Raw genomic sequence first — 27,923 nt, 5'->3', positions numbered from 1 at the left:
ATGGCTTTGAGTAGCTGGGTGCTCAGCCCCGCTCTGCAGCTCTGCGCCGCTGGCCCTGCCTGCTCCTGGGAGATGCTGCACGTGGCTGGAGCAGGTACCGTCCCTTCTTCTCCTCTCCATCCTCTCTTCTCCTCTCCGTGGGGTTCTGGGATGTGTTTCTCAGCTGCTGATGACACCATCAGTGTCATCTTTCTTTGCCTTGCTCCAGTGGGGCTGTTGAGCTGGATGCTGGACAAAATCTGTGGTGGTAGCTTGGGGGGGGGGAGTTGTTTCTTGCCATGCATTAAGTTTTGGTGCTGTGAAGGTCTGGAAGCATCCTGTGTAGGACAAGCACTGAGCTGATTTCAGGGCTGGTGTTAGGACTTGAGGTTTTTGCTCTCTGCAGAGCACTCAGGGTGGGTGGGTGGGGGGAACATTCTGTTTTCTTCAAGTTATACACTGTTTTTCTTCTGGTTTCTTAAAGATTTAGGGTTTCGCTGACTGTGTTTGTATTTGTCTGGGTCAAAACTGCCAAGGCAGAGATTTGGGCCAGAAAAGTTTCTCTTGGTTTAATGCAAATAGAGTAGAGACCCTTTCATTGCCTGGCCTCAGTTTGCTCAGCCCTTTTATTAGATATCAGAGAGCCTCACCTGGTAGAGTTGTGGTGGGATCTGCCCACCAGTGTCCCAGCATAGCTTTGGAACAGCAGGGTGCCTGCCTTCCTCAACCAAGCCACGCTCATCCTCCTGCTGCTGCTGCTCTGTCCCTAGGTGAGGCTGTAAAACCTCGTGCTTCTGGAAGAAGAGTTCATGTGAGGTGAGAGGGAAGGCATTAGATTTAATTACGCAATTATTATTGATGGATTCACGCTGTGTCTGCTCTTCAGCTTCATTCATCAAAAGAGGGTGGCAGGACGGGAACGTGGCTGGGCTCTTTGCTCCCCTCCCAGGGCTGGAGATGGGAATGTGCGTTCAGCCTGAAAAGTACCCTCAAGTCCCATTGCTGGAGATGAGATAATTACTGATGAGGCTGCAGGGGGTGGAGGGACCCGGCTTCTCAGCTAATGGGATTGTTTATGGGGGATCTCTCCAGCTATTTGTGGGGAGGGCTGGTGCCCTTTGAGGATGGGGCACGAACCCAGCAAGGCAAGTACTGTCATGCTGCCTCTGTTATTCTGGGCAAAGGAAATTTCTTAAGAGGATCCGGGAAATCATCATGTGCTCGTTTGTGTGAATAGCAAACGAGAATTTATTAAGAGTCCAGATTAAAGGTGCTTTGGGAAAAAAGCACAATCGATCCAAGGCAGCTGAGGGAAAGCAGGGCAGGGAGAGCAGCAGAAATGGGGACTTGGAAATAAAATACAGGATAGTGGGGAGCTACAGAGGGGTTTGCAGGGAGAGTGAAAGAGGTGGAAGAGCGAGTAAGGACACTGCAGGAAGTGAGCACTGCCAGCACTGCGAGCTTTTGTCCCCATGCTTTTGCTTGTCAGCAGCAGTTGCTAAAAAGCTGCCCTGAATTACTCACACTTTCCTGAGCTTGCTAAGGCCTCCTCTTGATGTGACATCTGAGGCACCCCCATAAAAATCAGCTGGGTGACTTCAGCTGCCTGTCATAACCATTGGCTTGCACTCCTAGTTCTGAGTGTTCCACCTCAACATGTTCCTGTCTGCTGAGTGCTGTGCTGGGCTTGTTGTAAGGTGGCATTCTGCAACACACAGCTCACAACTGTCCAACTGTCCTTCAGCCTCTGTGGGGCACCAAGAGTTTTGTACGCAGGAGGACAGTTGAAGGTGTTGTTCAACAGCTCAGCTTTGGGGTTGCAAACAGGAAAATGCATTTTCCTTTCACAACCCTAAAGAAGATAACCTATCTTCCTCTTATGTCTTGCTTTCTTCAGTGCTGTCGTTATCCCTTCTGGCTCCATGGGAGCACCATATGAGATGTGTTTTGTTGGCTGAGTAGCTCTCATTCTGAGAACCCACAGAACACAGTCTTGTGAGATACAGAGGCCTAGATGTAGGGGAACTCTGTACACCTTGGGGCTACTTTCTTGGGTGAGAGAAGCAGATTACCCTGTGGTCCTACAAAAATGATGCTGATCACCAGCCAATTCCTTGTCTCTCAGCTGTAGTTCTGTTGTTTTTTTTTTGGCTCAGGCTTGTCATCAGCTTAGTACCCTGTGCTCTTCCACATGTTGCAGTTTGGTGCCTCCAAATCCAGGCATGTGTTTTTCACCAAGGTCATCTCCACGCAGGGCTTTGCCCTGGAGCTGAGGATTTTGTCCCCACTGACCAGCTACCTCCTCTCTGCAGGTGTGTGTGGCTGCTGTGGTGCCCTGCGTCCCCGCTACAAAAGACTTGTTGACAACATCTTCCCCGAGGACCCGGAGGTAAGTGAGGTGCTGCTTCACCCTCCAAAGCATCTGTGCTTTGCTGGGCTATGACACTCCTACATCTCAGGTTCATAAAATCATAGAATGCCAGAATGGTTGGATCAGAGATCATCCTGCAGTAACTCCCTGCTGTGGGCTGATTGCTAGCCACTGGATCAGGCTGCCCAAAGCCCCGTCCAGCCTGGCCTTGAGCATCTCCAGGTATAGGGCACCCACAGCTTCACTGGGCAGCAGTGCCAGGGCTTCACCACCCTCTGAGTAAAGAATTTTCTGATCTGCCCAGAAATAGTTCCTGGGAGGCAGGCAGTACTTTGATTTCATAAGACCTTGTGGAGGAATGGATTTTCCTTTAAATGCTGTTTATCAGGGGAAAATATAGAAGCGTCTCGTCTGTCTCTCCATGCTGTGGTGGGCTGGCTTCCTTTCCCAAATGTGCTGGTGTGGATGCTGAGTGCAGGTGGATGGGGTCTGGACTTTATTGCAGTCTCTTTGCAGGATTAGGAAGGCAGCTTCTAAGAGAGAGGCCCTCCTGAGGCTTCATCCTGGCTTTTGAGTTTTTTGAGCTGTTTATGCTGTTAGGATGCAGGAAGGCTGATGCTTTGCTTGCTGCCTCACTGAACAGGAGACAGGGGGGATGTCCAAGGGCTGTCAGCTGCTCCTGGAGCATCCCAAATCTGGCCTCTGGTCTCCATTTCACAGCTGGGATGCTAAGGCAGTGGCCTGACTGGGCAGTGGAGCTGGGATTGCCCAGGAAAGTGGTGAGTGTTTGTTTTGTTGTGAAGCTGACAGCAAGACTAAGGCTATAGGGGGATTAGGGCTGGCAGCTTGTTTGGTCTCAGGAGACCAGAGGTGCTGATGTCCCTGTCTGCTGCTGTCCTCAAGTGGTGTGGGCACTGGTAAAGTAGTTCACATCACATTTGTGGTGTGTTGTTTGCACCACTGCTTGCTGCTGTAGCAGGTCAGAGAGCTCTAAGCTGGGGCCAAATGCAATTCTTATAAGCATTCCCTACTGTACAAGATATGGAGAAGTGTAAGGAGGTGGCTGGGGTGCTCCAGGCATCTGACATCACCGCCGTGGTTTGCCACAGAGATGCTCCCGATGCTTGTTTGCTCTGGTTGTGAGGCTTTGACACCCTGCATTGCTTTCTTTTAGGATGGGTTGGTGAAGACCAACATGGAAAAGCTGACATTCTACGCCCTGTCTGCCCCAGAGAAGCTGGATCGCATCGGTGCTTACCTCTCTGAGCGGCTTATCAGAGACGTGAGCCGGCACCGATATGGGTAAGGGCTGGGAGGTTGTTTCAGCCACACCAATTCCTTCTAGGCCACGGTGAGGAGCCTGTAGCATCCTTCTGGCCCTCAGAAGGCTCTTTTAGATCTGTAAGTCTGACTAGAAATGGACAAACAGCTAGTTGGAGTGGCTCTGTATGTGGCTCGCTAGGTGTTATTCAGGACAAGTTTGGGTGTGCTGTACCCCATGCACATCTCTGTTGAGCTACAGAGTGGGACTAGGGATTAGGGCAGTGTGATGGAGAGCACATGATGGAGATGCATTGGGCTGGATGAAGATTGCTGTGTTTGCTCTGTCTGGCTTACCTTATGCGGTCTTGTCTGTGCCCTATTCCCTTCATCTTCCCTTCCTGCAAGGCCTTGCTTTGTTTACCATAGCGAGAGCAGTGCCAGCCTGCAACTAGCTGACTGCCCTGGTTAGAAACACTGGGGGAGCATGGAAGTGCTCCTTCCCTTTGAAATAGCTCCTGGATTGATTCTTGTTGTCTCCTGAACAAAGCCACGGCAGACAAACGTGGCTCAGCTTTGTAGTGCAAACTTCAGCCTGCCTTTTATCCTGGGGGAAGAGAAGCCAGCAGCCTGCCTGAGAAGTGTTGAAGTTGGAAAACCTTCAAAGCTTCACATGCATCACCCGTCATCAGGAGTGACAGGACATTCAAAGCTATGCCTGATGTTCTGCAGTTAACAGGCTCTGCTTGCTATGTTAGGAAAAGAAAGGTTTTCAAAGACTTTTGACATCTAATGGCAAGCTTTGGCAGGGGGGATATATTCCATCCCCATCTGCTTGTGCATATAGGCATTTAATTGGGTTGAAGTGCAGGCTAATTTTCAAAGCCTAACTTTGAAATGCCTGAAATAGGTTTGGATAAACTTTGTATTTATAGACCAGCGTCAGCAGCAGGGCTCGTCCCACTGCAAGACACCAGAGCTGGGCTCAGGGTGCCTGTCTTCTGCATTTGAGGTGATGATAGCCTTGATTTCAGGCCTGCTGGGTGTTGTCCTCTTATTACCTTTTGTTGCTAAAGGAGAAAGTGTTCGAGTTTGCAGCCTGCCAGAGTTCAAGAAGCTCTCAGAAACATGGATTGAATTCTGGGTCAGCCTGTGTGGAGTCCAGAGTTGGATTTGACAGTCGTTGTGGGGCCCTTCCAGTTTAGGATACTCCGTTATTTCCCCAGTACCCCTTTTTCCTTTTGGAAGCCTTGTTTCCTTTGAGAAGGGAGGTTGATGCTTCATGCTGTTGTTTTACTTTTTGTTATCTCTTCATACCTTTTTTCCCTCTGGGCCAGTTTTAACCCAGTTTGACAGATGGTTAGGAACTTCATGGATTCAGGCTGCTCATTTTCACGATGTCTAGAAGAGCTGTAATGGTGCCTGAAGGTTTGCATGCCATAAGTTACCAAAGGATCTGCTCAAGAATGAAGCCAGATTTCACCATTTCCAGGGAAAAGGGATCAGTCTTGCTGGAACTTGGAAGTTGGGGGCTTATCCTTTCCCTTGAAAGGGTTGTCTTCCTCTCTAGCTGCCTGTCAATGTGCAGGCAGGGCTGATGGGCAGCTCCTGCCTGCCCTGCTATCATGAGCTTGCTGCATTGAGCTGCTTTAAGCTTTAAGGTTTCACCTTTCAGCACAAGCTGGAAGCTGCTGCAGATCTGGCTGTGGAAAGGAGTTGGAGCATGAAATTGAGGTTAAAGGACAATTTGTGCTCGATACAAAGAAGTCTGTGCTTGCCACCTCTTACTATCTTGGCTGTGGCAGGAGGTCTGAGCTTGACTCTAACCACTGAGATACAAAGGTATGGAGATGAAGGGAGGTGGTAAGGAGCTGTAAAGTGCCGAGTGTATTGGCACTGGATCGATACCATATGTTTGGGTGCCTCATAGATCATGCAAGAGGAGCTGAGGCCGTGAGACTGAAATCACTTCTTATGTGGTTTGGGAACCTCTAACTGGAATAAATGCTTACTCACAGCACTTGGAGGTCAGGGTTTCCTTCACTGGGTTTTGTGCACAGAGAGGACAACCAATAGCTGAAGGTCTGTGTGGTCATAGCACGAGGCTGCTGCATAGTTCATGAGGAAGTGCTGCAGGACCAGCCTGCAAACAGCAAACTTCCCCAGAGCCACTGAACAGCCAATCCAATTTGTCTTGGAAACATGAAGTGACACCCGACAAATTCCACAATAGCTGTGTAATCAGTCGCCACCTCTGTAATGAGCACCCGAGTGAGATTTATCACTGGGCATGAGCTTTTCCAACTTCCTCTAGAGGCACAAATGTGGCAGGAATGATTTAATAAATAGTCTGGAAGACACGCTGTGACAGCTTGCGGAGATGCCAGCTGCTGGAAGGAGGTCTGCAGTGAGCTTTAACCAGCTCAGCCTGGTCAGGAGGGATGGCAAAAGGAATGTGCTACGCTCAAAAATACCCCCTGAATGGCCCAGGGACCTGTCATGAGGACATCCTCTCTTTGGATTTGGTTCTGGGCTTTTCTTGTCCCTGTGTAGCACACACAGTCAGGACCAAGTGACCAAAAGCTCTATCCCTGGAGGAAGGGTGGGGAGTAAGGCATGGATTGCCAACTTCTGCTGGAGGAAACACTGCTCACCCAAGGAACTTCTGCAGTGATGCAAGTATAGCCATTCTGGGGTAGCCTATTTTGTCCCAGCACTCCTTCACAGGGCAAAAAGACCAGTTCAGAGCAAAGGAAACCTACAGGAGAGACCCCCCCCCCCCATGGGGGAGAGATGCAAGATGTTGCTGTCAGCCCCAGTCCTTGGGCAGCTTAGTCTTCCATAGAAGGCAGGATACTGGGAGCATCCACCTCCGTCTAAAAATCTCCCAAGGTTATTTAGGATGTAGATTTTTTTGCTGTTGGCCTTGCCAGGGCAGGAAGTTAGCATTAGGTTGACTTTACTGGTGAGCACTTGGTTGGTTTGGTATTGGGAAGGAAGAGGGAGGGTTGTGGGGCCATGTCCATTCTGCTGCTGAGGAATGATCCTGGCTTCTGCCTGCTCCCAGGTATGTGTGCATTGCCATGGAGGCCCTGGACCAGCTCCTCATGGCCTGTCACTGCCAGAGCATCAATCTCTTTGTGGAGAGCTTCCTGAAGATGGTGGCAAAGCTGCTGGAGTCAGAGAAGCCCAACCTACAGATCCTGGGGACAAACTCAGTGAGTAGCCGTGCCGGGGAAGTTAGCAGCACCCTGCTGCTAACCTGGTCCTTTGCCTTATGCATTGCCTGTCACCCTGTGTCTGAATGTTGTTGGGGTGGGAATCCCCATTGGGAAAGGATGGGGGATGGTTTCAGGTAAGGATTTAAGATGTTCTCTCTGTGTGTCCTGCCACTTGTGAGGTGTCTGAGCCCTTAGCTGTGCTGTCTGTGTATTTTTTCTGTTTGCTGTTTGGGACCAATTACTGGGCTGTAATCTCTACTGTCATGCTCTCCTGCTCTTGAATTCATTTTTTCCTAAAAATCTACAGGACATGGAGGGCTGTCAGCAGTTTCAGACAATAGACCAACTTAGGAGGTGATCCCTGTGGATTTTAGGAGCTCTTCATGTTCATAAAAGGGCTGGCTTAATCGGAACTGTAACTCGCAATAAATGGCTTAGCCAGACCAGGAGTGTGTCAGTCACAGCTATCAGATGAGGGGAAAAAAGAAGCATGAATGAGTGACACGACATCCTTGTGGCTTCCAAAGTGCTGACCCTGGCTGTAGTACACTGACTTTCTGCCAGTGAGACAGCTTGCTTTTTGCTGGCTTTTACTAGGAGGACTGGGTGTACCTGGCACCTGGGCTTCTAAGGGCTCTGACAGCACCCAGGGGCTTGGCTTGTGCAAGCAGCTTCTGTTCTCACTGCTTTTAAAGGTTGAAGTGGAGCTGATTGTCCTTTGGCCAGGAGGGTGGGCTAGGCAGATTCTTGAGTGTCTGGGAAATGCAAGGACAGCTCAGCCCTAAGCTTTCATTTTGTGCTGTATGTGGCAGTCAGAGGAATGGTATTAGTGCTTGATAGCACCTCCTGGTCAGGCAGCACCACATCCCACTGTGCTCCTCTCCTCCAGGAGCCAGCACAGTTCCAGGCACTTGGCTATAAATACCTCTGCTGAGGCAGGGGCAGTGAAGTGGAGACCTTTCACAACCTCTTCTGCCTGGCAGCTAATTGCTCCCAGCTGAAAGTAATGTGAGCTGCCTATCAGCAAACCTATTAATCCCCAGCTCTTGGAGAAGCAGGACTGATGACTTGGTGGGAACCAACTGCTTTCTGTCTACAGCAGCTTGCTGTAGCATTTTGGCATGCTGCTGCTGCTGCTGTAAGCTCCATATATGCTGCAGGGTCTACCTTGGAAGGCACCTCGTGATGGGAGCAGGATCCGCGAGCAGCGCCCTCATCCCTCTGTGCCCAAGCATGACCTGGGTTCTGTGGGGATGTGAGAGGTGCTACTTGCTCTCCAAGCCTCTTGGTATGTTCCAGAGCCACCTGGGTCCTGCCCCATGGCAAGCAGCTGGTTCTCTTGCTAAGAGAGTGTCCTGTCCTTCAAATGCATGCAGTATCTCCTTGTTCATCCCCTAAGCCATCCCATTTCACGATGCCCAGCAGAGGCTTCAGTTTTAAACTCAAAGAGAGGAGATTTTAGGTTAGAGATTAGGGGGAAATTTTTCACCTGGAGTGGGGAGGTGCTGGCAATGCCCAGAGAGGTTTTGGTTGCCTCATCCCTGGAAGTGCTCAAAGCCATGTTGGATGCAGCCTAAACTTTCAGGTGGCAACCAGCCTGCAGGAGGGGGTTGCAGCTGGGTGGGCTTTAAAGTCCCTTCTAACCCAAGCTGTTTTATGAAACAGGGTTCCAAGCCCAACTAACATCCTCAAGCAGGAGGAACAGTTTCTTCAGTGTGGTTTCCATTGTGGCCAGCAGTCAGTGGCTGATGTTGTAACGAGGAGTCCAGATTGAGAATGATGGTTTAGTGGCTTTGTCTTTCTTTTTCTGGAGTGTGGCAGTGCTCAGAGGGCAAGTGGCACCAAAACCTTCTGGGCTTTTATAGAGCAATGAGTCATGATAATGAGACACTTCTTCCTGTATCTCCTAATGAGGAATGCGCCTTAGGCTTGTGCTTAATTAGAGGGTGCTGTCTCAAGCAGGCTTCACAATAAGGGAGCTGATGGCAAAGGCGGGAGGAGGTTGTTTATAGAAACCTGCTCCAAGTGAGTCATTCTCACGGCGTGAAATCTCTCCTTGGACACGTCTGGCTCCTTGCAGGGGTGTGCAGCTCTGTGCTGTGTGGGGCTGATTCCCAGGGCCTGGGCTGCACAGCCACAGTGCTGGAGGCAGCGGGTGGCAGTGAAAATCCAGTGTCCTGTCATCATATAATCCCCAGGGTGAACATATGGAGAGGCAGCTTAAATCCACTTTGTTTTCTCATCCTTGTTAGGAGGCTGCTGGGCAATCTCCCTGCTTTGGGTAGGAACCATCTAATTTCCAGCTCAATGTCATTGATGTTTTATTTTTTTCCTCAAACCAGTGTTGATCTTTCATTTAAGCAGCTCTTCCCCCCTCCTTGATGTTCCTCTTCTGATGTATTTATGTCTGACATATTTATAGATAGCAGCGTTATCCCTTCCCAGCCGTTGTTTTGTATCTCTAGGATAGTTGCCCTCCTTATGTTTCCCCCATGCTTGCTCCCTGCTCATCACAGCTGCGTTTCACTTGGAACTTGTTGGCTTCAATCACAAGAGCCTGAGCCCAGCCCAATGTCCCTTCAAAACACAGCAGAAATAGAATCACAGAACCATAGAGTGAGTTGGGTTGGAAGGGATCTTAAAGCCTGTCCAGTCCAAACACTTCATGGGCTGGTTGCCTCTCCAGGATTATGTCCAGCCTGACCTTGGGCACCTCCAGGTGGGGCATCCACAGCTTCTCTGGGCAGCAACTGGGCAGCACCACCCTCTGAATGAAGCATTTCCTCCTGATATCTATCCTAAATCTCCCATCTTCTCCTTTAAAACCATTCTTCCTTATTACATCACTATCTGCCTCTGTAAAAAGTCAGTCTCCTCTTGTTTCTAAGCTCCCTTTAAGTACTGGAAGGCAACAGGGAGGTCTCCTCAGAGCCTTCTCTCCTCTGGGCTGAACAAGCCTGGCTGTCTTAGCTTGTCTTTGTAAGAGCTCCTGCCCCTGATCTAGTGCTATATTTCGGTGTTTTCAATTGTTCTGTTGACGACAGATAGGTCACGAAGCCATGGAGCAGCTTTTTACCTGGGATGCATTGCCACACTTTGAGTGAAATCTGTTGCTGAAAGCATCTCTGAAGGTTTGCTGCCTTCTTTCCTGCCAGCCCTGGGTCTTTTCTGTGTGCGTCTGGTGCTGCTTTTTGCCATGGGGCACAGGTTGGCAACGGAACCAGGGTGGGCATCTCTCACATGGTACAGCACCTTTGTAGGGCAGCCAAGTCTTAGAAAAATGCAATACTCTGTGAGCAAGTGGCAGAGTTCTGAAAGTGTCAGGAGATGCTGGCAGAGCAAGGAGGCATCAAGGCTCAGTTCTCTCTGTTCTCAGCTGCTTTTTGCAAGCTTTGGCCCTGCCAGAGGCTTTAGGCTGAGAATGGATGCAGAGAGGGCAGCTGCCTGCAGTTGTTGGCAGATGTGAATGCTGCGCCATGTGTGGTGTCACCAGGCAGGGTGGCACCATGCAGAGACATCTGTCCCCTGAGGACAGAGACGTGTGGGGCTCGCTGTGCCTGGCAGCTGCCTGGGAATGCTGCCAGGCACCTCTGTCCAAGATGTGCCATTTCCTTTCTTTATTTTGTGACTCTCCTCAGCCATGGGGCAATTGGGGCTGCCCTCCCAGGAGCTGTTATGAGGAGCCCCATTACTGCTCCTTGTTCTGCATCAGCCCTCGCCTCCGGCTGCACGTGGAGTTGCCATGAGCTAAAAAAAACACTGTGCTCTGCCTGGTACAGAGGTTTCTTATGTAACAGCCCTGCATTTTTCTGGTGAGTAAGAGGAGTTGATCAGTCAGAGCTGGTCCCTGTGCTCTGGGAACGGTTCCTGGCAGGGCTGATCCATCTCCTTCACTCATGCAGAGCCAGCCTTTGCAGCTGACGTTATTAATAGCCCTGCACAGTGGGTGAATGCTGATCAGGGCCTGTCCCTCAGTGCCAAGTGGCATGCTCGGATGGGTGAGCTGGCTTTGCCAGCTGCAGAGGTAGCAGTGGGCCTTTTGCTCACTGTCCAGCAGCAAATGTGGAGAGCAGGAAGAGAGGAAAGCCTGCCCATGGGGTCAGAGTGAGGAAGGAGATGCTATGTGGCATGGTGGTAAGCACCCTGGCAGATGCTGTGTGGACTGATAACTCCTTAGTGATAAGTTAGACCCTCCCAGCTGGAGGATGAACCCAGCAGTCCTAAAACTTTGGCCCAAAGCCTTTGTGCTGCCCTGGACAGTCTGCTTCAATGATGTGGAACTGCTCAGTGCAACTGCAAGCTTAGTGCTGTGCCTCTGGAAGTGACTGGCATCAACAGCACACTGTAATGCGGCATCTCTGTCTGGCAGAAGGGGTCCTCTGTGCAGTGTGAGCATGTTCCCATAGCAGGAGACATCCTGCTTGGAGGACAGGTAGGTGAGTGCAGCTGAATCTTCCACCTCTGATGTGGGGTCAGAGCTTGGATGTTTCCCAGCTCCATTGTGTTTCTTGGCTGATTTCCTATCCTGGCAGAGAGTGTTTCTAGTGAGCAGCTTCTGAGCTTGAATACAGTGGCATTGTTCTCTTGGTGTTGCTGTTAGTAGCTGGGGTGGGTTGAGGATTGCTTAAACAGCAATAATCCTCTCCCTTCCTTGTGTGCCTCTGTAAGTGACCTCAGCTTTCCCAGCCTGCTGATGTGGGTGAGGCACGCGAGCACAAAAGCAACCAGCAGATTTTACTGCTCAGATCTCTGCTAGCAGCTTCTTATGCCCATGTTCTAAGCAGGAGGATAAAGCATGAGGACTTGGTGGCACAGTTGTTGTCTCAAGCCAAAGGTAAACCTCATCCATTCCCAGCACCAGTTGCTGTTGCGTGAATACAGCCTCTATCCATGCTTTCTCTGCGTGTTCAAGCCTTGGGTTTTGTGGCCACTCTTGTACTGTAGATGTTTTATTTATTTTTCCCCTTTTTGTTTTCCCCTGTCAGTGTGATTAGATGAACCAAAGTCTCCTCTTTCTGCAAGACGCTTTGTTCTCATCTCTTTGTGAAGAAGTTTCTGACTTCAGAAGAAAGCTTGAAAACTTACTTGTCCTTTCCTGCTCCTTAACTTTCTCCTTGAAAGCTGAAAAGCAAAAGTCAGGTCTGTTGGTGAGCTGGCTTTTCTGGCAGGCTCTGTGCCTCTTGGCATGGCCAAGCTGGAAGGGAGCGACAGGACCTTAGGTTGCCAGTGCTGCAAGCTAGATCTATTAAGGACTCACTCACACTTTGTTTCTTCATTGTCATTTTCAGGGCCACTGTCACCTCTGTAGCTGCATTTGGGAAACACTCTGACTGCAGCGTCAGCCTGCAGCAGCAGGACCCTGTGTTACGTTGCCAAAGCCTGCAAATGTTTGCAGATTTGGAGAGGTATTTTAAGGCTTTGTTGTGCCCCCTGTGCTGATGCTCTGTTTCTTCTCTCCCAGTTTGTGAAGTTTGCCAACATTGAGGAGGACACCCCGTCTTACCACCGCAGCTATGACTTCTTTGTCTCCCGCTTCAGTGAGATGTGCCACTCCAGCCACGATGACCTGGAGATCCGGACAAAGTGAGTGCCACGTGTGAATGCCAGCAGCAGCCTCCCTGGTCTTGTTGATGCTGCAGACGTGCTGGAGTGGGGTGGGGGCTTTCACTCTGTGTCCAGCTTTTGTCTTTCCTGGAGAAGCACCTGCTTTTGGTGGCAGGTTGGATGCAGGCTACAAGGACCAGTTACTTTGTGCTGTGATGTGCAGTGACTATCCAGAGCTGTATACACTCACGTTTAAAAATGACCACGTCTCTGTACCCTCCTTTATTTCTCTGGAGGCGTTCAAGACCAGGCTGGATGTGGCTCTGGGCAGCCTGGTCTGGTGGTTGGAGACCCTGCATATAGCAGAGGGGTTGAAACTAGATGATCATTGCGATCCTTTTCAACCCGGACCATTCTATGTTAAGTAGGTCTATTCTGTGATTATTTCCCAAACATTAAGTCCTGCTGACTGTATGGGAGGATGAAGCAGAGGCATAGAAAATGCAGTGCAGCACGTATCCAGCTTCTAGTGCTATGTGGGTTGTTGTGTGCAGCATTAAATGTGTGTGAGAAAAGATGGTTTGCATTTTTTATCCTGGCAGCAGGGCCAGCTCTGAATGCCAGTTCAGGCATTGGCTTGCTCCTGCCGATGGCAGGACAAGGGGAAATGTGCCCTTGGACACAACGCACTTCAAACTTCTTGTCTTTGGGCAAAATGTGGGCAGATAACACCTGCAGCCTGCTCATCACCAAGCTGCCTCTGCGTCTTGAAGCATTCTTCACCTTTGCTGCAGGGCTGCATCCCACAGATTGAAAGAGCTCAGAGTGGGAGGCAAGGAAATGATCCTGGTCCCAAAAGGAGTGATGATGGTGGGAAGAAGCCCACTATTAGCAGAATCAGTATTTACTCAAAAACTGCCTCCTGCAGCTGTGATCTGTTATTTTCCATGTTGGAAAGTGGCTACATCTCTAGACAACACCAAGGACCGTGTTGCTGTGTTGTGATGGGAAATGTATCCCAAGGGGATTAATTATGACTAAAGCAGACAGATTAATGTTGTTTACTGCTGCCAAATCCAGGTCTTTTGGTGATATATTTAAACAGACCCAGCATTTGAAGTGGCTCTGTACATCCCTGTGAGGCACTGACAGTTTGCTGGTGGTAACACCCATGACTCTAGCCAGGAACCTGTGCACGAGAGGTGACTGCTGCCAGAGATGATCATGGTGTCAGGCAGCACTTCAGCAAAGCCTGTTGGTGCTGTTTCTGGAGCTGCAGTGCCAGGTCAGTCTCCTTACAGAGAGGTGAACCCTTGAGGTTTTCCACTCCTCAGAGAGGCTCCTCTCTGGGGACTTCCAGCCTCCTGTCACTGCTGCAGACTTGCAGGTAGCTTTTTTCCTTAATAAGGAAGTAATGCAGATTGTTCATTATTTCCACTTGACTTTCAGGGCATCAGTGACACACTGTTGTGTTGAAAGCCAGAAGAGAGAACCTCTTTTGCCACTCCTGTAATTAAAAAGGAGGGCACTGCTTTCCTGTGACCTTGGTCCTGCTCAGTGGTCATTCCTCAAGAATTGTGTTGCAGTCATATTATTGCCTGTAATAAAATCAGAAAATTGGCTGCGAAGAAAACAAACAAACAAACAAACAACCCTGCTAGGGAAGAGACCTCAGAGCAGATTATTTAATGCATTTATTTCTGAAGATCGACATGTACTGTCTTTCTCAGGCACCAGCAATGGGTGTTGAGATTCTGGTTTCAGAGCAGGGAATCCTGCTGCGTACAGGGATTTTTATCGATGGCTCTGTTGTTGATTAGAGCAGAGTCAGGATCTTTGGACACAGAAAAGACAAAGGTGCCAGACTGCATCTAGGTTTCCTTGGTATCCAGCATCCCTGTGGACACAGCTTAGCAGTGTGGCTGCTAGGAACAGAGGAAACAGCAAAACCATCTGTGATGCTGAGGCCAATACTAACCCTTTGGAGAGGCCAGGCTCGCTAGTGCCACCTCTCAATGTTGGTTAGCGTGTGGCTGCAGCTTGCCTGGGGTTCTTCCAGTGAAGATGGTGGATGGAAGCCGGCTGCTGCTGCCAAAACAATTTAAGCTGGTTCAGAGCCTTTCCTGCTTGTGTCTGTCATTTTGTGGGAAGCCGAGTCTCTCTGGCATGCAAAGTGGAATGATTGCTTTGAGGCATAGCAGGCCAGGTCTTGGGGTGACATCTGTGTGAGCACCTCCAAGGGTGCAGAAATAGGTGCCTTCTCTTCAACTTGTTTTACAATTTCACCCACATGTACGTATATATGTATGTAAAATAATGCTTAGAGTCAAAGAACATTTTGCTGTTAATTTGTTCCCCAGGATCCGGATGTCTGGCATTAAAGGCCTGCAGGGAGTAGTGAGGAAGACAGTGAATGACGAACTCCAAGCCAACATCTGGGACCCACAACACATGGACAAAATTGTGCCCTCACTGCTCTTCAACTTACAGCACGTGGAGGAGGCTGAAAGGTGAGTGCTTGCTGCTGCTGTGGCCCACGCGTTCTTCCAGCAGCTTCAGGGCTGTTTTCAGCCAGGTTTTATAGGGGAGAGACGTTGTGGGCTGCGTTGTGCCTGCACCTCATGTGAAAAAGGCTGTGGATAGTCAGAGAAACCCTGCAAGAGTCCTCCTTGAAGGACGGCGCAGATGGCAGGAGCTCTGCTTGCTATCCAGTGCCGTGAAGGTTATTGCTGTCTTGGCCACTGCAGGGCAGTATCACTCCTGTGAAGGAGAGAGCTCAGCACTGTCCCTGCAGTTAAGCCATGCTCTCTTTGCAGAGGCTCTGAGCTGTCTGTTCAGTGGGCTGACCGCTGTAAAGATTCCTGCTTAAATGCTACCTATGCAATTAGTTTAAAGGTCAGCAAGAAGAATGAGGGGAGCTGAAATACGGCTTTGCTCCCTGTCCTTCCATTTTCAAGCATAACTCCCTACCAGATGAGTGTTTGAAGGGGAGGTGCTTAGCTGAGAAGTGTTTTGTGGAGAAACAGGCACGAATTCCTCCTGGGATTTTCCTTTTGAAGGTTAGGAAAGATGTGTCAGTCCTGGGAAGATGACTTTTGGCCAGTTACATTTCCCATTTCTCTTGTAAACTGAAGCACTGAAGTGGAAAAAACATTTGCTGTGTTTCTGCAATGCCAAACAGCCCAAGTGTGGAAAAGGGGGGTGAATGTTCCCTGGGGTGTGTGAGTTCAGGGTGATTTGTGCTGTGCTGTACTGACTGCTTTGCTTGTCCTCCCTCGAGACATTCTGTCTGTGCTGGGAGGAATGTTATGCCCGTATCCTTGCTGATAAGCACTGAGCCTGGAATGATAAGCACTAATCCTGAGACTGGAAGGAGGGACGTGAGGGCTGTTTCTGCTGCACGGGGCTGTGAATGGGGCCATTCCAGCACAACTCTCTCGCCTGTAATCCGTGCACCTGTGCTGCCCTCTGATCTGGCTCAAATCCAACAGTGCATTATCCCTGATCTCTGCTGCAATGGAGCTACCCCATCTGCCTCCCAGGGTGACATATGGCTGCTGTGGGGTGGCTGCAGGCTGTGTGAGGGGTAGCCCACGGCCCTGTGCAACGAGAGCTACAGGCAGATGCCACAAACATTTAGCTCTGTCCCGCCCTGAATGGGCTCTGTGCCTCTTCTCCCCCACTGCTGCAGCATGCTCAGCTCCACTCTCATCACCCTCCTCTGCTTTCACAGCCGCTCCCCTTCCCCGCTGCAAGCCACTGAGAAGGAGAAAGAGAGTCCCACAGAGCTGGCAGAGAGGTGTCTGCGGGAGCTGCTGGGCCGGGCGGCGTACAGCAACATCAAGAACGCCATCACACCTGTTCTCATGTAAGTTGTGCATCCTTGGATTTTGGCACAAGGGCACAGAGAAACAACGGGTGTGGGTCAGAGCTGGGGGGAAGGCAAGGGCTCTTCTGACTGCCCTTGGCATGGTGCTGGAGGTAGGAACTGGGTTTCAGCTCTTGTTTTCGGAGGAAGATGGCTTTGGATAGATACCTGTCACTGAGAAAAGTCACCTCAGAGAATGATTTGTATCCCTGCTCTCATGCGTAGCATTTACTCCGTTCTGCTCCTGGCTGTCCCTGCTCTTGGTGCTGGTCTGCACTGCTGCATTGCCTGGGGAACACAGTCACCATCTGCTCTGTTTCCATCTCTCCCCAGCCACCTGGATAACCACTCGCTCTGGGAGCCGAAGATCTTTGCCACCCGCTGCTTCAGGATCATCATGTACTCAATCCAGGTGGGAAACTTGTGGGATTTCTGGCCTTTGGAACCATCTGGGGACGTGTGTGCATGCTTGGGAGCACCCAGTTCTGCCTCTATGGCTGGGCTGAGTCAGAGCATCTACTGTGTAGCTGCATCCTGACAGCTCTGATCTGAACACTGACAGTGGGTTTGGCCCTTGAGCATGTCCCAAAATGGGCACCATCAAGATGCAGAGCAGTGTGGGCTGGGGGCCTTAAATGTCTGATACACCTTAGCCTTTCTGTGTGACAGCTGTGCATGGTTTAGCATGCTGTGCATGGTTTAGCATGCTGTGCATGGTTTAGCATGCTGTGCATGGTTTAGCATGCTGTGCATGGAGCCTGTGTCTCAGTCCTGGGAGTGATTGCTTCCCTCTCAGCAGAAAGAAAAGACTTGCTGAGTCAGATGGGCTAGCAATGTGCTGTGGAAAAGAAGCAGTTGAACTGTGGTGAAAAGCTGCCTCTTTGCAGATCCCTCCTGTGGAAATCAACACAGCCTCCCTCCCTGCAGAAAAGGAGAGGCACTATTTGGGGTTAAAAATCTTCTGGGCAAACCAGATATAGTGAGGGTGCCTGCCCCTCAGCTGTCCTTTGATAGGAACAGGCCTGCCAGACTCTCCACTGGGTGCTCTGGCTGTGGAAATGCAGTTTAGGTAATCCCCAAATGTCTCATTCTCTTTCTCTTTGCATGGGTCAGTGCATGTTGTCAGGCACGGTGCTGCCATCCTATCCTGCTCCCACTTTGCTAGAGCAGCCCCTGGACTCCCAGACTTCCCCCCCCTTGTGATTTTTCTTCACTTTTGGATTCAGCCAAGCCATAGCTTGGAGAACCAATATACTGAAAAGCAGATTGCCATCCCCCACTTTTGTTTCATGTTTCTAATCCTGTAAACTGCCTAAAACCCTTTATAGTGCTACTAGAGTTTATGAAATCCTGTTAATGCATCTTGGAAGCGTGGGGTCACAATAATTCAGCAGGACTTACTCCCTGAAATCCTCAGGATTAATCATTCCTATTTCCTTAGATCTCAGCAGCTCTTTAGGTCATTTTTTCATGTGCAAATTGCTCCAAGGTCTTGCTCATTCTTGTAAAACAGACTCTCTCTGGGTGCCCTCTCTCATTTTGCACCTGGAGAATTGTTGGAAAGAGCCAGGCAGGGGCTTGATACAGCTGGGCATGAGTCCCCAGTAGCTGTGTGTGTTACAGAAATGGATCGTCACTTCTTGCATGTGGCACCCTCACTGATATTCACTCTCTCCTTCCAGCCACAGCACTCCCATCTCGTGATCCAGCAGCTTCTTGGCCACCTGGATGCCAACAGCAAGAGCGCAGCCACTGTGCGTGCGGGCATTGTGGAGGTCCTCTCAGAAGCAGCAGTGATTGCAGCCTCTGGATCTGTTGGTAAGTGCATAGATCTGTCCTGCATCCATCCTGTCACCTTTTTATTTCAGCTGCTGAAGGTTTGAGCTGAACTCCAGTGAATGGAGGATCTGCTTCGGAGCACCCAGGAGTGCTGGGGATCTTTTTGATGCCATTTCAGTGCACCCGAGCGCAACGCCCACGTTCAGCTGTCTGCAATGGGAGCTGCAACGCCCACATGCAGCTGCCTAAGTTTAGGCAGCTGAATGCAATGGAAGCCCTCACCTCCACACGGGGGGGGCAAAGGGATTTTCAGGGCTCTTTTTCTGAGGCTTGCTGTGAATACGTTGAGCTCATGTTGCCACTGGAAGACCACTTCTGTCTTGGCTTGGGGAGCTGGTAGGGTTAAAACTCTACATCTGGCTTTCAGTCTGTTTACAGGGGTAGTAGGAGGCATAAATGACACCACCCCTGGGGGAACTACAGGCTCCATCTCTATGGGGAAAAAAAACCACTGCTCCCCCCATCTCCTGTCTCTCCCTTCTCATCATCCCAGGCCCCACGGTGCTGGAGGTGTTTAACACCTTGCTGAGGCAGCTGCGGCTCAGCATCGACTACGCGCTGACGGGGAGCTACAACTGCATCACCGGTGTGAGCACCAAGATCATCAAAGAGCACGAGGAGAGGATGTTCCAGGAGGCCGTCATTAAAACCATAGGTGGGGATTCTGGCTGTGCCTGCTGTAGGTGTGTGCTGTGCTGGTGGGTGGCCTCCCATGTGGTAGGTTTCTGCTTCTGCATCTTAGGGTGATTCAGGACGAAAGAAAATTGCTTTCGTCCTAAAAGCAGCGGTGGGAAATGAGATTTACCTCATTGCAGCACGTGGGTTATCAGCAGGTGGCATTGCAACCCCACTGATCCCAGCAGAGCTGCCACATGGAGGCTGTTGTGCTTTTTCTTGGCTTGGACAGGCTGAGGAATGAAGGAGAGGAGAAGGAAAGGGCAAGTGTGAGCTTGCTTGAGTTTATGAGGATGGAGAAACGTCCAAAACGGGGTGCAGAGGGAGGGCTTGGCACCTCTGCCTCTCTTTGTCTGGGCTTAGGGCTGTTCTGTCCAGTAGGCATTTTGATGGCTCTTGAATCCCCCTAAAGGGAAAGTTGCCAGTAGATAGTGCATCCAGTGAGGCCTTTTCCTATTCCAACCTGGCTGTGAGCCCAGCAGCTGGCTGGGAGCAGTACCGAGTGTTTCCTAGGGTGCCATGGCCTGTGGGTGGTCACTGTTCCTCACACACTGCCAGTGCACTCTTGTGCCCACAGGATCCTTTGCCAGCACACTGCCCACTTACCAGCAGTCAGAGGTGATGGCCTTCATCATGAACAAGGTACCTCTGCCATCCTCACAGCAGTCTATCGAGGCTGGTAAAGCTGGGTGAGTATGGATGCTTTGCTCCCTCCTCTTCCTAGCCCTGCCCTTCTTTCAGCTGTCCCATGCATTGAGATAAAAGACTTTGAACACAACATTGAAAGTGCAGGAGAGCTCCTTGAGGTGGCCTTTGGGGGCAGAGTGAGACATAAGGACAGGGTGGGATACGGCTACATTATTAGAAAGACTGGGGTGAAGAGCTCAGTCCTGAGGTGTCATCCAAAATTTAGCAGGGAAAAAGGAATAATATTCGGAGGAGTGACTTCCGATGTGATGATCAGGTCAGCAAGGTGGCTGCTGGCCATGACTATTGAGAAGCTCATTTTTGGCTCTGTGGGTACCAGCAGCTCATTGCTACCTCCTCATTCTGTGTGTGGCCCCTCTGAGCTGCCTCCAAGCTTTTATTGACACTGAGTGGTAGGCGGTATATATAACTGGCTGTGGAGGAAGAGAGGGAAAGGAAAGCACCCAAACAACATAATTACTTGAGAAGTGTGGGAACAGAGTTTGAGAGCTATTTGGAGCGAGGGTATCAGGCACTGAAACGTGTAGGTAAGGAGCAAACAGATTTTCATGCTATATTTATTTTCAAAGTATGGCCGGGCTGCTCCCACTCATTTCTGATGGGAGAGACTTGCTGCATGATAGGAGACACGCTCTGCTCCTCACTGATGTGGGGGTGATTCCTGGTGCCCGTGTTCAGTCTCGTATCACATGGTGTGAGACACATGGGGCTCCACATACTGTTCAACTGGGGCAGCTCTCCTTGCTGCAGAATCACACTCATAGCCCTGGGATGCCAGTTACCAACTGCTTCTCAGTGCTGGCTTGGCCATGCCAGGCTGTTTGTCACTGCTCTTTTACCATCTCAGGAGATTCCTTCCTTTTTAAGACACATGAGATGGTGTTGCTCTGGATGTCCAGCTAGGTGTGCCAGCAGTTAGCAGAGAAGCTGCAGCCTACAGTTCAGCCTCTGAGGATGCTGCCACCTCAGTGTAGCTTAGTCCCTTTGTAGGGGTAGGCAGCTTAGGCCAGTGTGTTGTGGATGATGGGACAGCCTGGAAATACTTACAGAGCTCCACACGTCCCTTTCTTGCCATACAGGGTTAGGAAAGACTGATTCCAGGCAGTAGAGAATTCAGGATATTCTCTATTTGCCTAAAAAAAACCCTAAAAATGCACGTCCCTGAAGTGAAGGCATAGTGTACACTGGCTGAGAAGAAGAGAGATGGAGTGAGGAATACGGATACCGCCATGCACAGGAAGGCCTGTACTTATCTAACTGGTCTTCAACAGCTTGAGAGTGAGGGGCCCATATAGAACAGGCCCATATGCCTGGCATCCCTTGGGGGTCACTGGTGGGATGGGCACCTTGTGTCTGCATGGAGTTGCAAGTGTGCCTTGTTTCTGGTACCTAAGCTGGGTTGAATCCTTTCGTGTTCATCATTCCTTTAGCAATGTGTCTGGTGCCCATTTCCTGAAGACTTTTATAGCTGTATGCAGTAATGACTCAGGAAACTCAGTCTTGCCCTTTCTGAAGTTTTCTAATCTTGGGGCATGGAAAAAGGATTGTTTTGCTTTCGTGCAGATTTTACCATTTATTTCTTTTCTCCTTGGCAGGGAGAATCGAAATCGGCTGACACAGATAATGCTCCTCAAGTCCCTCCTACAGGTATGAACGTGTCGCTATCCCTGCAGCAGTGTCCAATCCCTGCAAGACCTGTAACCAAACACAGCTGCTGGCATGGAGCCCTGACTTGAGCTCAGGACCTCTCTCCCCTGGGGTGGTTTAGCAAGAGCTGAAACTGTACTTAGTTTTCTCTGCCCACATTCCCCCTTTCTTGGTGTGTTTTAAGCTAAGTGACGCTGTCATGTTGCTTCCCTTTTTAATTGATGCTCACAGGTCTCCGTGGGCTTCCAGTGCAGTAACATGCTCACAGCACTTCCCAGCGCCTTCCTGGACAGGCTGCTCTCTGCAGCCCTCATGGAGGATGCTGAGATTCGCCTCTTTGTCCTTGAGATCCTCATCAGCTTCATTGATCGCCATGACAACCGGCAGAAGTTCTCTACCATCAGGTGTGTGCCTCGGGATCCCCCACAGGGCTGGGGCTGGCAGACCCCACAGAACAAGCTCAAGAGAGAGAGATCTGACAGGCTGAGAGTGCCTGCAGGCTTTGGGGCTGCTGGCAGGATTATTATTAAATCTGGTACCAATCGTGGCGTGGTCTAATGCTGCAGATGAGCACTGTGCTAGGAGCCAGATGGGTGGGGGGAGTCTCGGAGAGGCTGTGCCCAGAGGGATGTGGGACCACCCTGCTGAGGATAACTGGTTAGGCAGACAATGATACCAGGAGGATGTAACCTGCAGGAACAGTAACCTCCTCGAGTGGGTTCATCGACTGCATTGCATCCCCACAGATAGGCCTGCTGGGCACTGGCATTGCTGCGCTGCATTTAGCTAGCCTTACTCTGGAGAGGAATGAAGCTAAGGCGGAAGAAGGTGATGAATCCCACATGGCAGTATCTCCATGGGGTTTGCTGTGGTCCTGCTAATCTACTCTGCATGCATGCTTCTTTATCAATTTGCCTTTGTATTCCCGAGTGCAACTTTCTTGAAATCCTGTAGTGATTTAGCTCTCTCGAATACCTGGATTGCTCAGATGGGTTCTAAAACCAACCTTCAGCTTATCCCCCTTGGTTCCTCCCAGTTGCTTGTTCCTGGCCAGCAGCTCTGCTGGCGTGTGGGGATTGCACATCCTTCCTCTGGTATCTGAGTTTTTCCTTCCCCTTGGCCTTTCCTTGCAGCACCATCAGCGACATCTCAGTCCTGAAGCTGAAAGTGGAAAAATGCTCGCGCCAAGATACTGTCTTCATGAAGAAGGTAGTGTCAGAGCCTGGGTCAAGCTGTCCTCATGCATACCTGTGTGTGAACAGTGCCTCGGTTTCCCCAAGCCACACTGGAGGCATGCAGTGAGGCCTCTGAACCTGGGGATGTCCCTGGGAGAGGACAGTGGGATTCAATCTACATCAGTGCTTCATGTGTGAACCTTTGTAGACCCTGAAATCTGCTATTTGTTCCAAGAAATGAGTACCCCAGGATTTGCTAGTATCCCAAATACTATTTATCAAGTGATTTTCAAAGTTGCCTAGTATTTAAGGAAGAAAAAAAAAAAGCCCCACAGAATTTCCTCTCACTTTAAAATATTTTCTGTGAAAACCCCTCTGAAACTAATTTGAGGCCAAGAGAGGATCAGTTTGTTATGTTACACACCTGGGAGCAGTCCCTGCACTGAAAGCAGCGGAAGAGCTACATTTCCCTTGCACCAGTGTGTGCCCAGCTCTATCCCATGCCTTGCTCTCGAGCAGTGCAGCTCAAGTCTTTATTTCTCTGCTGTGGTCTGAGCTGTCATTTCTATAATGCTGCAACAGGGGCATCTTTTCCCTGGGCTTGTTGCTGTGAGCAGTATTTGCCTGTTCTGGGCTCTGCTCTCAGACCTGCTGGTGCCTCTTCCCCATCAGGGTCCAACACCACCTGGAGTCACAGCTCCTAACACCTGGGGCTTTCTCTGTTAACTTGTCAACTGGAGGAGTTCTGCTCCTTTGTGCATGGAGCCCCTTTGCTGGGCCCTGCTGCTTTTTTGTTTATCCTTTTGTGTTGACTTTACTGTTGCCTGTAGAGGATGCTTAGAAGGTGACCACATCCTTCTGTGTTCCTGCAGCATAGCCAGCAGCTCTTCCGGCACATCTACCTGATATGCAAGGAGGAGAGCAACATCCAGGCTCACTATGAGGCTCTCTACAGCATGCTGGTGCTCATCAGCATTGAGCTGGCTAATGAGGAGGTTGTAGTGGACCTCATCCGCCTGGTGCTGGCAGTGCAGGTAGGTGAATGGGAAGCTGAGTGTCTTACTGGGGCTCAGTGCCAAAATGCTAATGGGATACCTGGCCTGCTGGGTGAGAGCCTCTTCCCTGGTGTCTTACCTGGCATTATCTCTCCAGAGCTGGACTGTACTTGGAGAAAGGCAATAGAGGTCCTGAAAGAGCCTCTGGGAAGGGCTTTTTTTTGTTTGTTTGCTTGTTTTTTTTTTGGGTTGAGGTCTCTGAGCAAGGGGGATACAAGTTCCTCACTTGCAGGCTTCTCCTGCCACAGTGGGATCAGATTAGCACAGCGGGGAAGAGACCCAGCCAGCTTCTGAAATGCCCCATCCCCTTGCTCTGATAGCTGGGATGTTTGCAGGCAGCAGTGCTGCGAGGTGGGTGGGGACCTTGCCCATCCCTGTCACATGGGGCTGTGTCTGTGCTGCAGGAGATAGCCCAGATCAACGAAGACAACTTGACAGCATACAACCGCTGTGCGCTCTTCGCCCTTGGTGCAGCTTACCTGAACCTCATCAGCCAGCTCATCACCGTGCCCACCTTCTGCCAGCACATCCACGAGGTGCGAGGGCTCGGGGTGGGAGCTGAGGCCTTGTCTGCTGCAGCCTGCCTGGCTGCCTGTGAAGTTTGAGCCTGACTTCTTGCTTGCCTTTTGCAGGTCATCCAGATGCGACAGAAGGAAGCTCCCTATCTGCTCCCTGAAGATGTGTTTGTGGAGAGACCCAGGTAAGCACCTTTGCTGGAAACATCCTCTTCCCCACTGCCTGATCTCAAGGATTTAGCACGTGTAGGAGCATGGGGGTAAAGAGTTTGTCTACCTTTTGTTTGCCTGTGCTTGTCTGCATTTCCCATCTGGGCACGTCACAGTGGTAAGTAGTTTTCAGCCTTTTTTTGGATCCAAGAAGGGTTTCATGCAATCAGAGAAAGGGCTGGCTGCCAGTTTGTGCTCAGAGCTGGTCATATACCAGGATTGGCTTTGCTGGCTGATTCCTTCCCCACCCAGCCAGCAATGTGGATGCAGATGCAACACACCTTCCTGCTGCTCTGCTCTGCTGCTGGCCCAAGGACATGTGCTGCATGCTGATTGACCTTGGGCTGCCTGGGCTGTCTCATTCCTGCTGGGATAGCCTTTGGCACATTTTGCACGTGTCACATTTGGTGAGGAAGTCCCAAATATGGAAGCAGCCCCAGTGAGTGCCACTATTATTGTAAGACATCCCCTAAGTTGGGGTGGTGCTCCTCTGAAGAGCACGTTTGTATCTGTTGTGATGGGTCGAGGGCCCTTCTGGTCCTCTGTAGCTTTGTACTGGTGTACCCAGAGACAGAATCCTAAAATGGTTTGATTAGGAAGGGATCTTGAAGCCCATCCCATTCCAACCCCTGCCACGAGCAGGGACACTTCCAACTGCACCAGATCCTCCAGAGCCCCATTCAGCCTGCCTTTGAACACCTCCAGGGATGGAGCATCTACTACTTCTCTGGACGGCGTATTCTAGTGCTTCACCATGCTTGTAATGAGAAATTTCTTTGTAATATCTAACCTAAACATACCTTGTTTTAGTTTAACGCTGTTACTCCTCGTCCTGTTGTCAGTCACCCCCTGACAAAGAGTCCCTCTCCACCTTTCTTACAGGATCCTTTAAGTACTGGAAAGCTGCAGTAAGGCAGTAAGGTCTCCCCAGGGCCTTCTTTTCTCTAGTCTGAATACCTGCAGCTCTTAGCCTGTTCCTGTAGGAGCGGTGCTCCAGTCCTCTCAGCATCCTTGTGGCCTCTAGGCCTGCTCCAGCAGGTCCATGTCCTTGTGTTGGGGGCCTCAGACTTGCATAGAATGCTGCAGGTGGGGTCTCCTGAGAGAAGAGGAAAGAGGGAGAATCACCTTCCTTAACTCTCTGATCTCCATAACGTGATGTATCCAATTCTGATGGCGCTAAGCAAAGCCATGTAAGCCCTCTCTTTCTGACTGAAAGGGGCTGGAAACCCTCTCCCTTCTGGTACCGTTTCCTAAGAAGAGAAGGTGTGGCCATATCCCCTGTTTTTTTTCCATCCTCATAGGTTAAGCAAGAGCCTTGACCGCCTGGGCCCAGAGGTCTTCTTCTGGCAGAGCAAAATCAGTGAAGTGCTGGGTGGCAGTGGTTACAATGCAGACCGGCTCAGCACACCCTATGTCCCCCAGCTGACTGGTATGTGCCACCCTGTGGTCTACTGGAGGACCAGGGGAAGGGAAACGTTCTACACAGCAATGGGAATGTGAAGCTCTTGTGCTACATGCGGGTTGTTTTCCTGTTGTTTTTCTGCCTTTCCTTAGAAGTGTAGCATTAGGGAAACTGTCACAGTCAGGAGATTCCTGGGGTTGTCACATGCATGGCGGGCTGGACTGGTGGTATCATAGAGCCCGCTGGGTTTGGCTCAGTTCTTAGTTGTGCTGGGTGAATTTGGGTGAACACCTGGACAGATTGATTGCTACTCTGGGGACGAGGCATGGGGCACTTCTGGAGTTGGAGGAACGGCAGCAGATCAGCTTACCTATCCTGGTTTTTCTCAGATGAAGACCGCTTGTCCAAGAGGAAGAGCATTGGTGAGACCATTTCCCTGCAGGTTGAAGTGGAGTCTAGAAACAGTCCTGAGCGAGAGCAGGTACTGTGTTACACCAGAGCTTTAGAAACTGCAATCCTGACAGTGTGCAGTTAAGTCTTCTATAATTCTTCGTGTAGCTGTGTGCATAACTTCTCTGCTGGCTATGAGCACAGGGATCCATTATTCAGCCCTGGTATGTTTGGCAGCAAATCAGGCACAGAAAGGTTCCATCTCCTACTGATGCTCCCCTCCAGGTGCTGATAAGTGTGTTATGGGAGTTACACATCTGGGAGGATCTCACATTGCTGTTTGGGTGGCAAACCTTTTGTATAATCATCAAATCATAGAATGGCCTGGTTTGAAAAGGACCATGATGCTCATCCAGTTCCAACCCCCTGTGTGTGCAGGTCACCAACCAGCAGACCAGGCTGCCCAGAGCCACATCCAGCCTGGCCTTGAATGCCTGCAGGGATGGGGCATCCACAGCCTCCTTGGGCAACCTGTTCCAGTGCCTCACCACCCTCTGGGGGAAAAACTTCCTCCTTTATTTTCCCACTATCAACATTTCATACACGCGGGAGCCTTTGGGAGGTCTGAGGCCAGGGTAGTCCAGCCTGAAAAAACATTTTAAAAATACAGGTTGTCAAGAAGGATGTGTCTGTGTGTTAAAGACAGGCTGTGTCTCAGTTCAAGAATACAGCCTGAGGCACTGGTTCTTGGTTGCTGTGATTCCAAAACACTATCTTGTGCTGAACACTGAGCCATCTGCTTTTCCTCTTCCTCTAGAGAGCACCAGCTGAAGAGATCACATATGAGACACTGAAAAAGGCAATAGGTAAGTGAGGGAGAGGTGGAGGCTGACATGTTTGAATATGGGTGGGTGATGTGTGGGTCCCATCAGCCCTGCGTGCGCTCTGGATGGATGGATCCGCTGTGCTTCTGCCATGGTAACATTGCACCCAGGTAGCAGCACGGCTAGGCAGCTTCATCTCTGTGCCTCTCCCTAGGGTGTTCCTGGGAGGCAGGTCCCAGATTCAGGCACCGAAGATCCTCTGCTTGGCTTACTAGTGATGCTCAAATCTGTGCTGTCTGCTGGCGGGTGGGGATGTAGTGTGAATGATCCGTGCTGAGGGGAGCAGCTGAGAGCCATTTCCCCTTTGCTTCAGTAGACAGCGTCGCCGTGGAGGAGCAAGAACGAGAGCGGAGGCGACAAGTGGTGGAGAAATTTCAGAAAGCCCCATTTGAGGAGATTGCTGCTCACTGTGGTGCTCGGGTGAGTTGAAGCTGTGGCCCTAAATCCCCGCATGGTCTCAGCTGGGGATGGTGGCAGTTCAGCTCTGAATGTCACGAGGCCGCCTTCTTCCTTCTCTGCTGAACGGGGAAGGCCGATGGAGTGTCTGTCCTGTTTGCATTGCTGTTGTTCCTGGGTTGCACCCACACTGATACAGCTGCTGTGTGTGTTACAGGCGACGCTGCTGCAGAGCAAGCTCAACCAGATCTTTGAGATCACCATACGGTGAGTTGGGGTGATGGCTGAGCGTGCCAGGCTGAGCATGGCTAGTCAAGCCACCCAGCTGTGTTGCTTGCAGGGTGCTGGGGGTGGGTGCCAGCCTGGAACTGGGGTACCTGTGGTAGCACAGGAGATTAAGTTCGATGGGAGCAGCCTCTGGTTTGTTTGCTGCAGTTCCCTTCTGCTACGGGGGCACAGAGGAGAACTGCAGTGGTGCAGGAATGCGATGTTTTCTGCCCTGCAACAGGCTTTGCTTCCTCATGAAACACCTCTGTAAAACACCTCCCTCTGTCTCTCATGTTTCAGGCCACCACCGAGCCCATCAGGCACCATCACAGCTGCCTATGGCCAGCCCCAGAACCACTCCATCCCAGTGTATGAGATGAAGTTCCCAGACCTGTGTGTGTACTGAGGATGGCCGTGCTGGTAGGACAGAGCCTGCTGCACAGCTTGTGCCAAAGGACCTCCTGGGGAGAGACTGCCAACCACCTGGAGAGTGCATCCTTCTGCATGACAGATAGGG

General features: G+C 50.7%; 1 protein-coding gene across 2 annotated transcripts; it reads left to right on the top strand.

Moving 5' to 3' along the window:
• On the top strand, positions 1-27,812 carry EFR3B (EFR3 homolog B; the record flags this gene model as incomplete). 2 transcript variants are annotated; one of them, XM_079550888.1, is made up of 23 exons in its annotated part: positions 1-94; positions 2,292-2,368; positions 3,525-3,652; positions 6,678-6,828; positions 12,293-12,414; positions 14,736-14,885; positions 16,109-16,243; positions 16,577-16,655; positions 17,926-18,061; positions 18,576-18,737; positions 19,335-19,446; positions 21,061-21,112; positions 21,344-21,516; positions 22,246-22,321; positions 23,160-23,321; positions 23,747-23,878; positions 23,975-24,042; positions 25,369-25,496; positions 25,859-25,950; positions 26,677-26,725; positions 27,057-27,163; positions 27,357-27,406; positions 27,707-27,812. In XM_079550888.1, 23 exons carry the CDS (start codon positions 1-3, stop codon positions 27,810-27,812), a joined length of 2,541 nt encoding a protein of 846 aa, XP_079407014.1. The 2 variants fall into 2 exon arrangements, with proteins under 2 accessions (XP_079407014.1, XP_079407015.1); XM_079550889.1 differs by lacking the exon at positions 1-94 and adding an exon at positions 1,031-1,124.
• Between the last annotated feature and the right edge of the window lie 111 nt (positions 27,813-27,923).

This window comes from Tetrao urogallus (assembly GCF_951394365.1).
Source record: "Tetrao urogallus genome assembly, chromosome: 2".
Taxonomy (NCBI): Eukaryota; Metazoa; Chordata; class Aves; order Galliformes; family Phasianidae; genus Tetrao; species Tetrao urogallus.
Note: the sequence above shows the minus strand (reverse complement) of the source record. Positions and strands in the feature narration are given on the sequence as shown.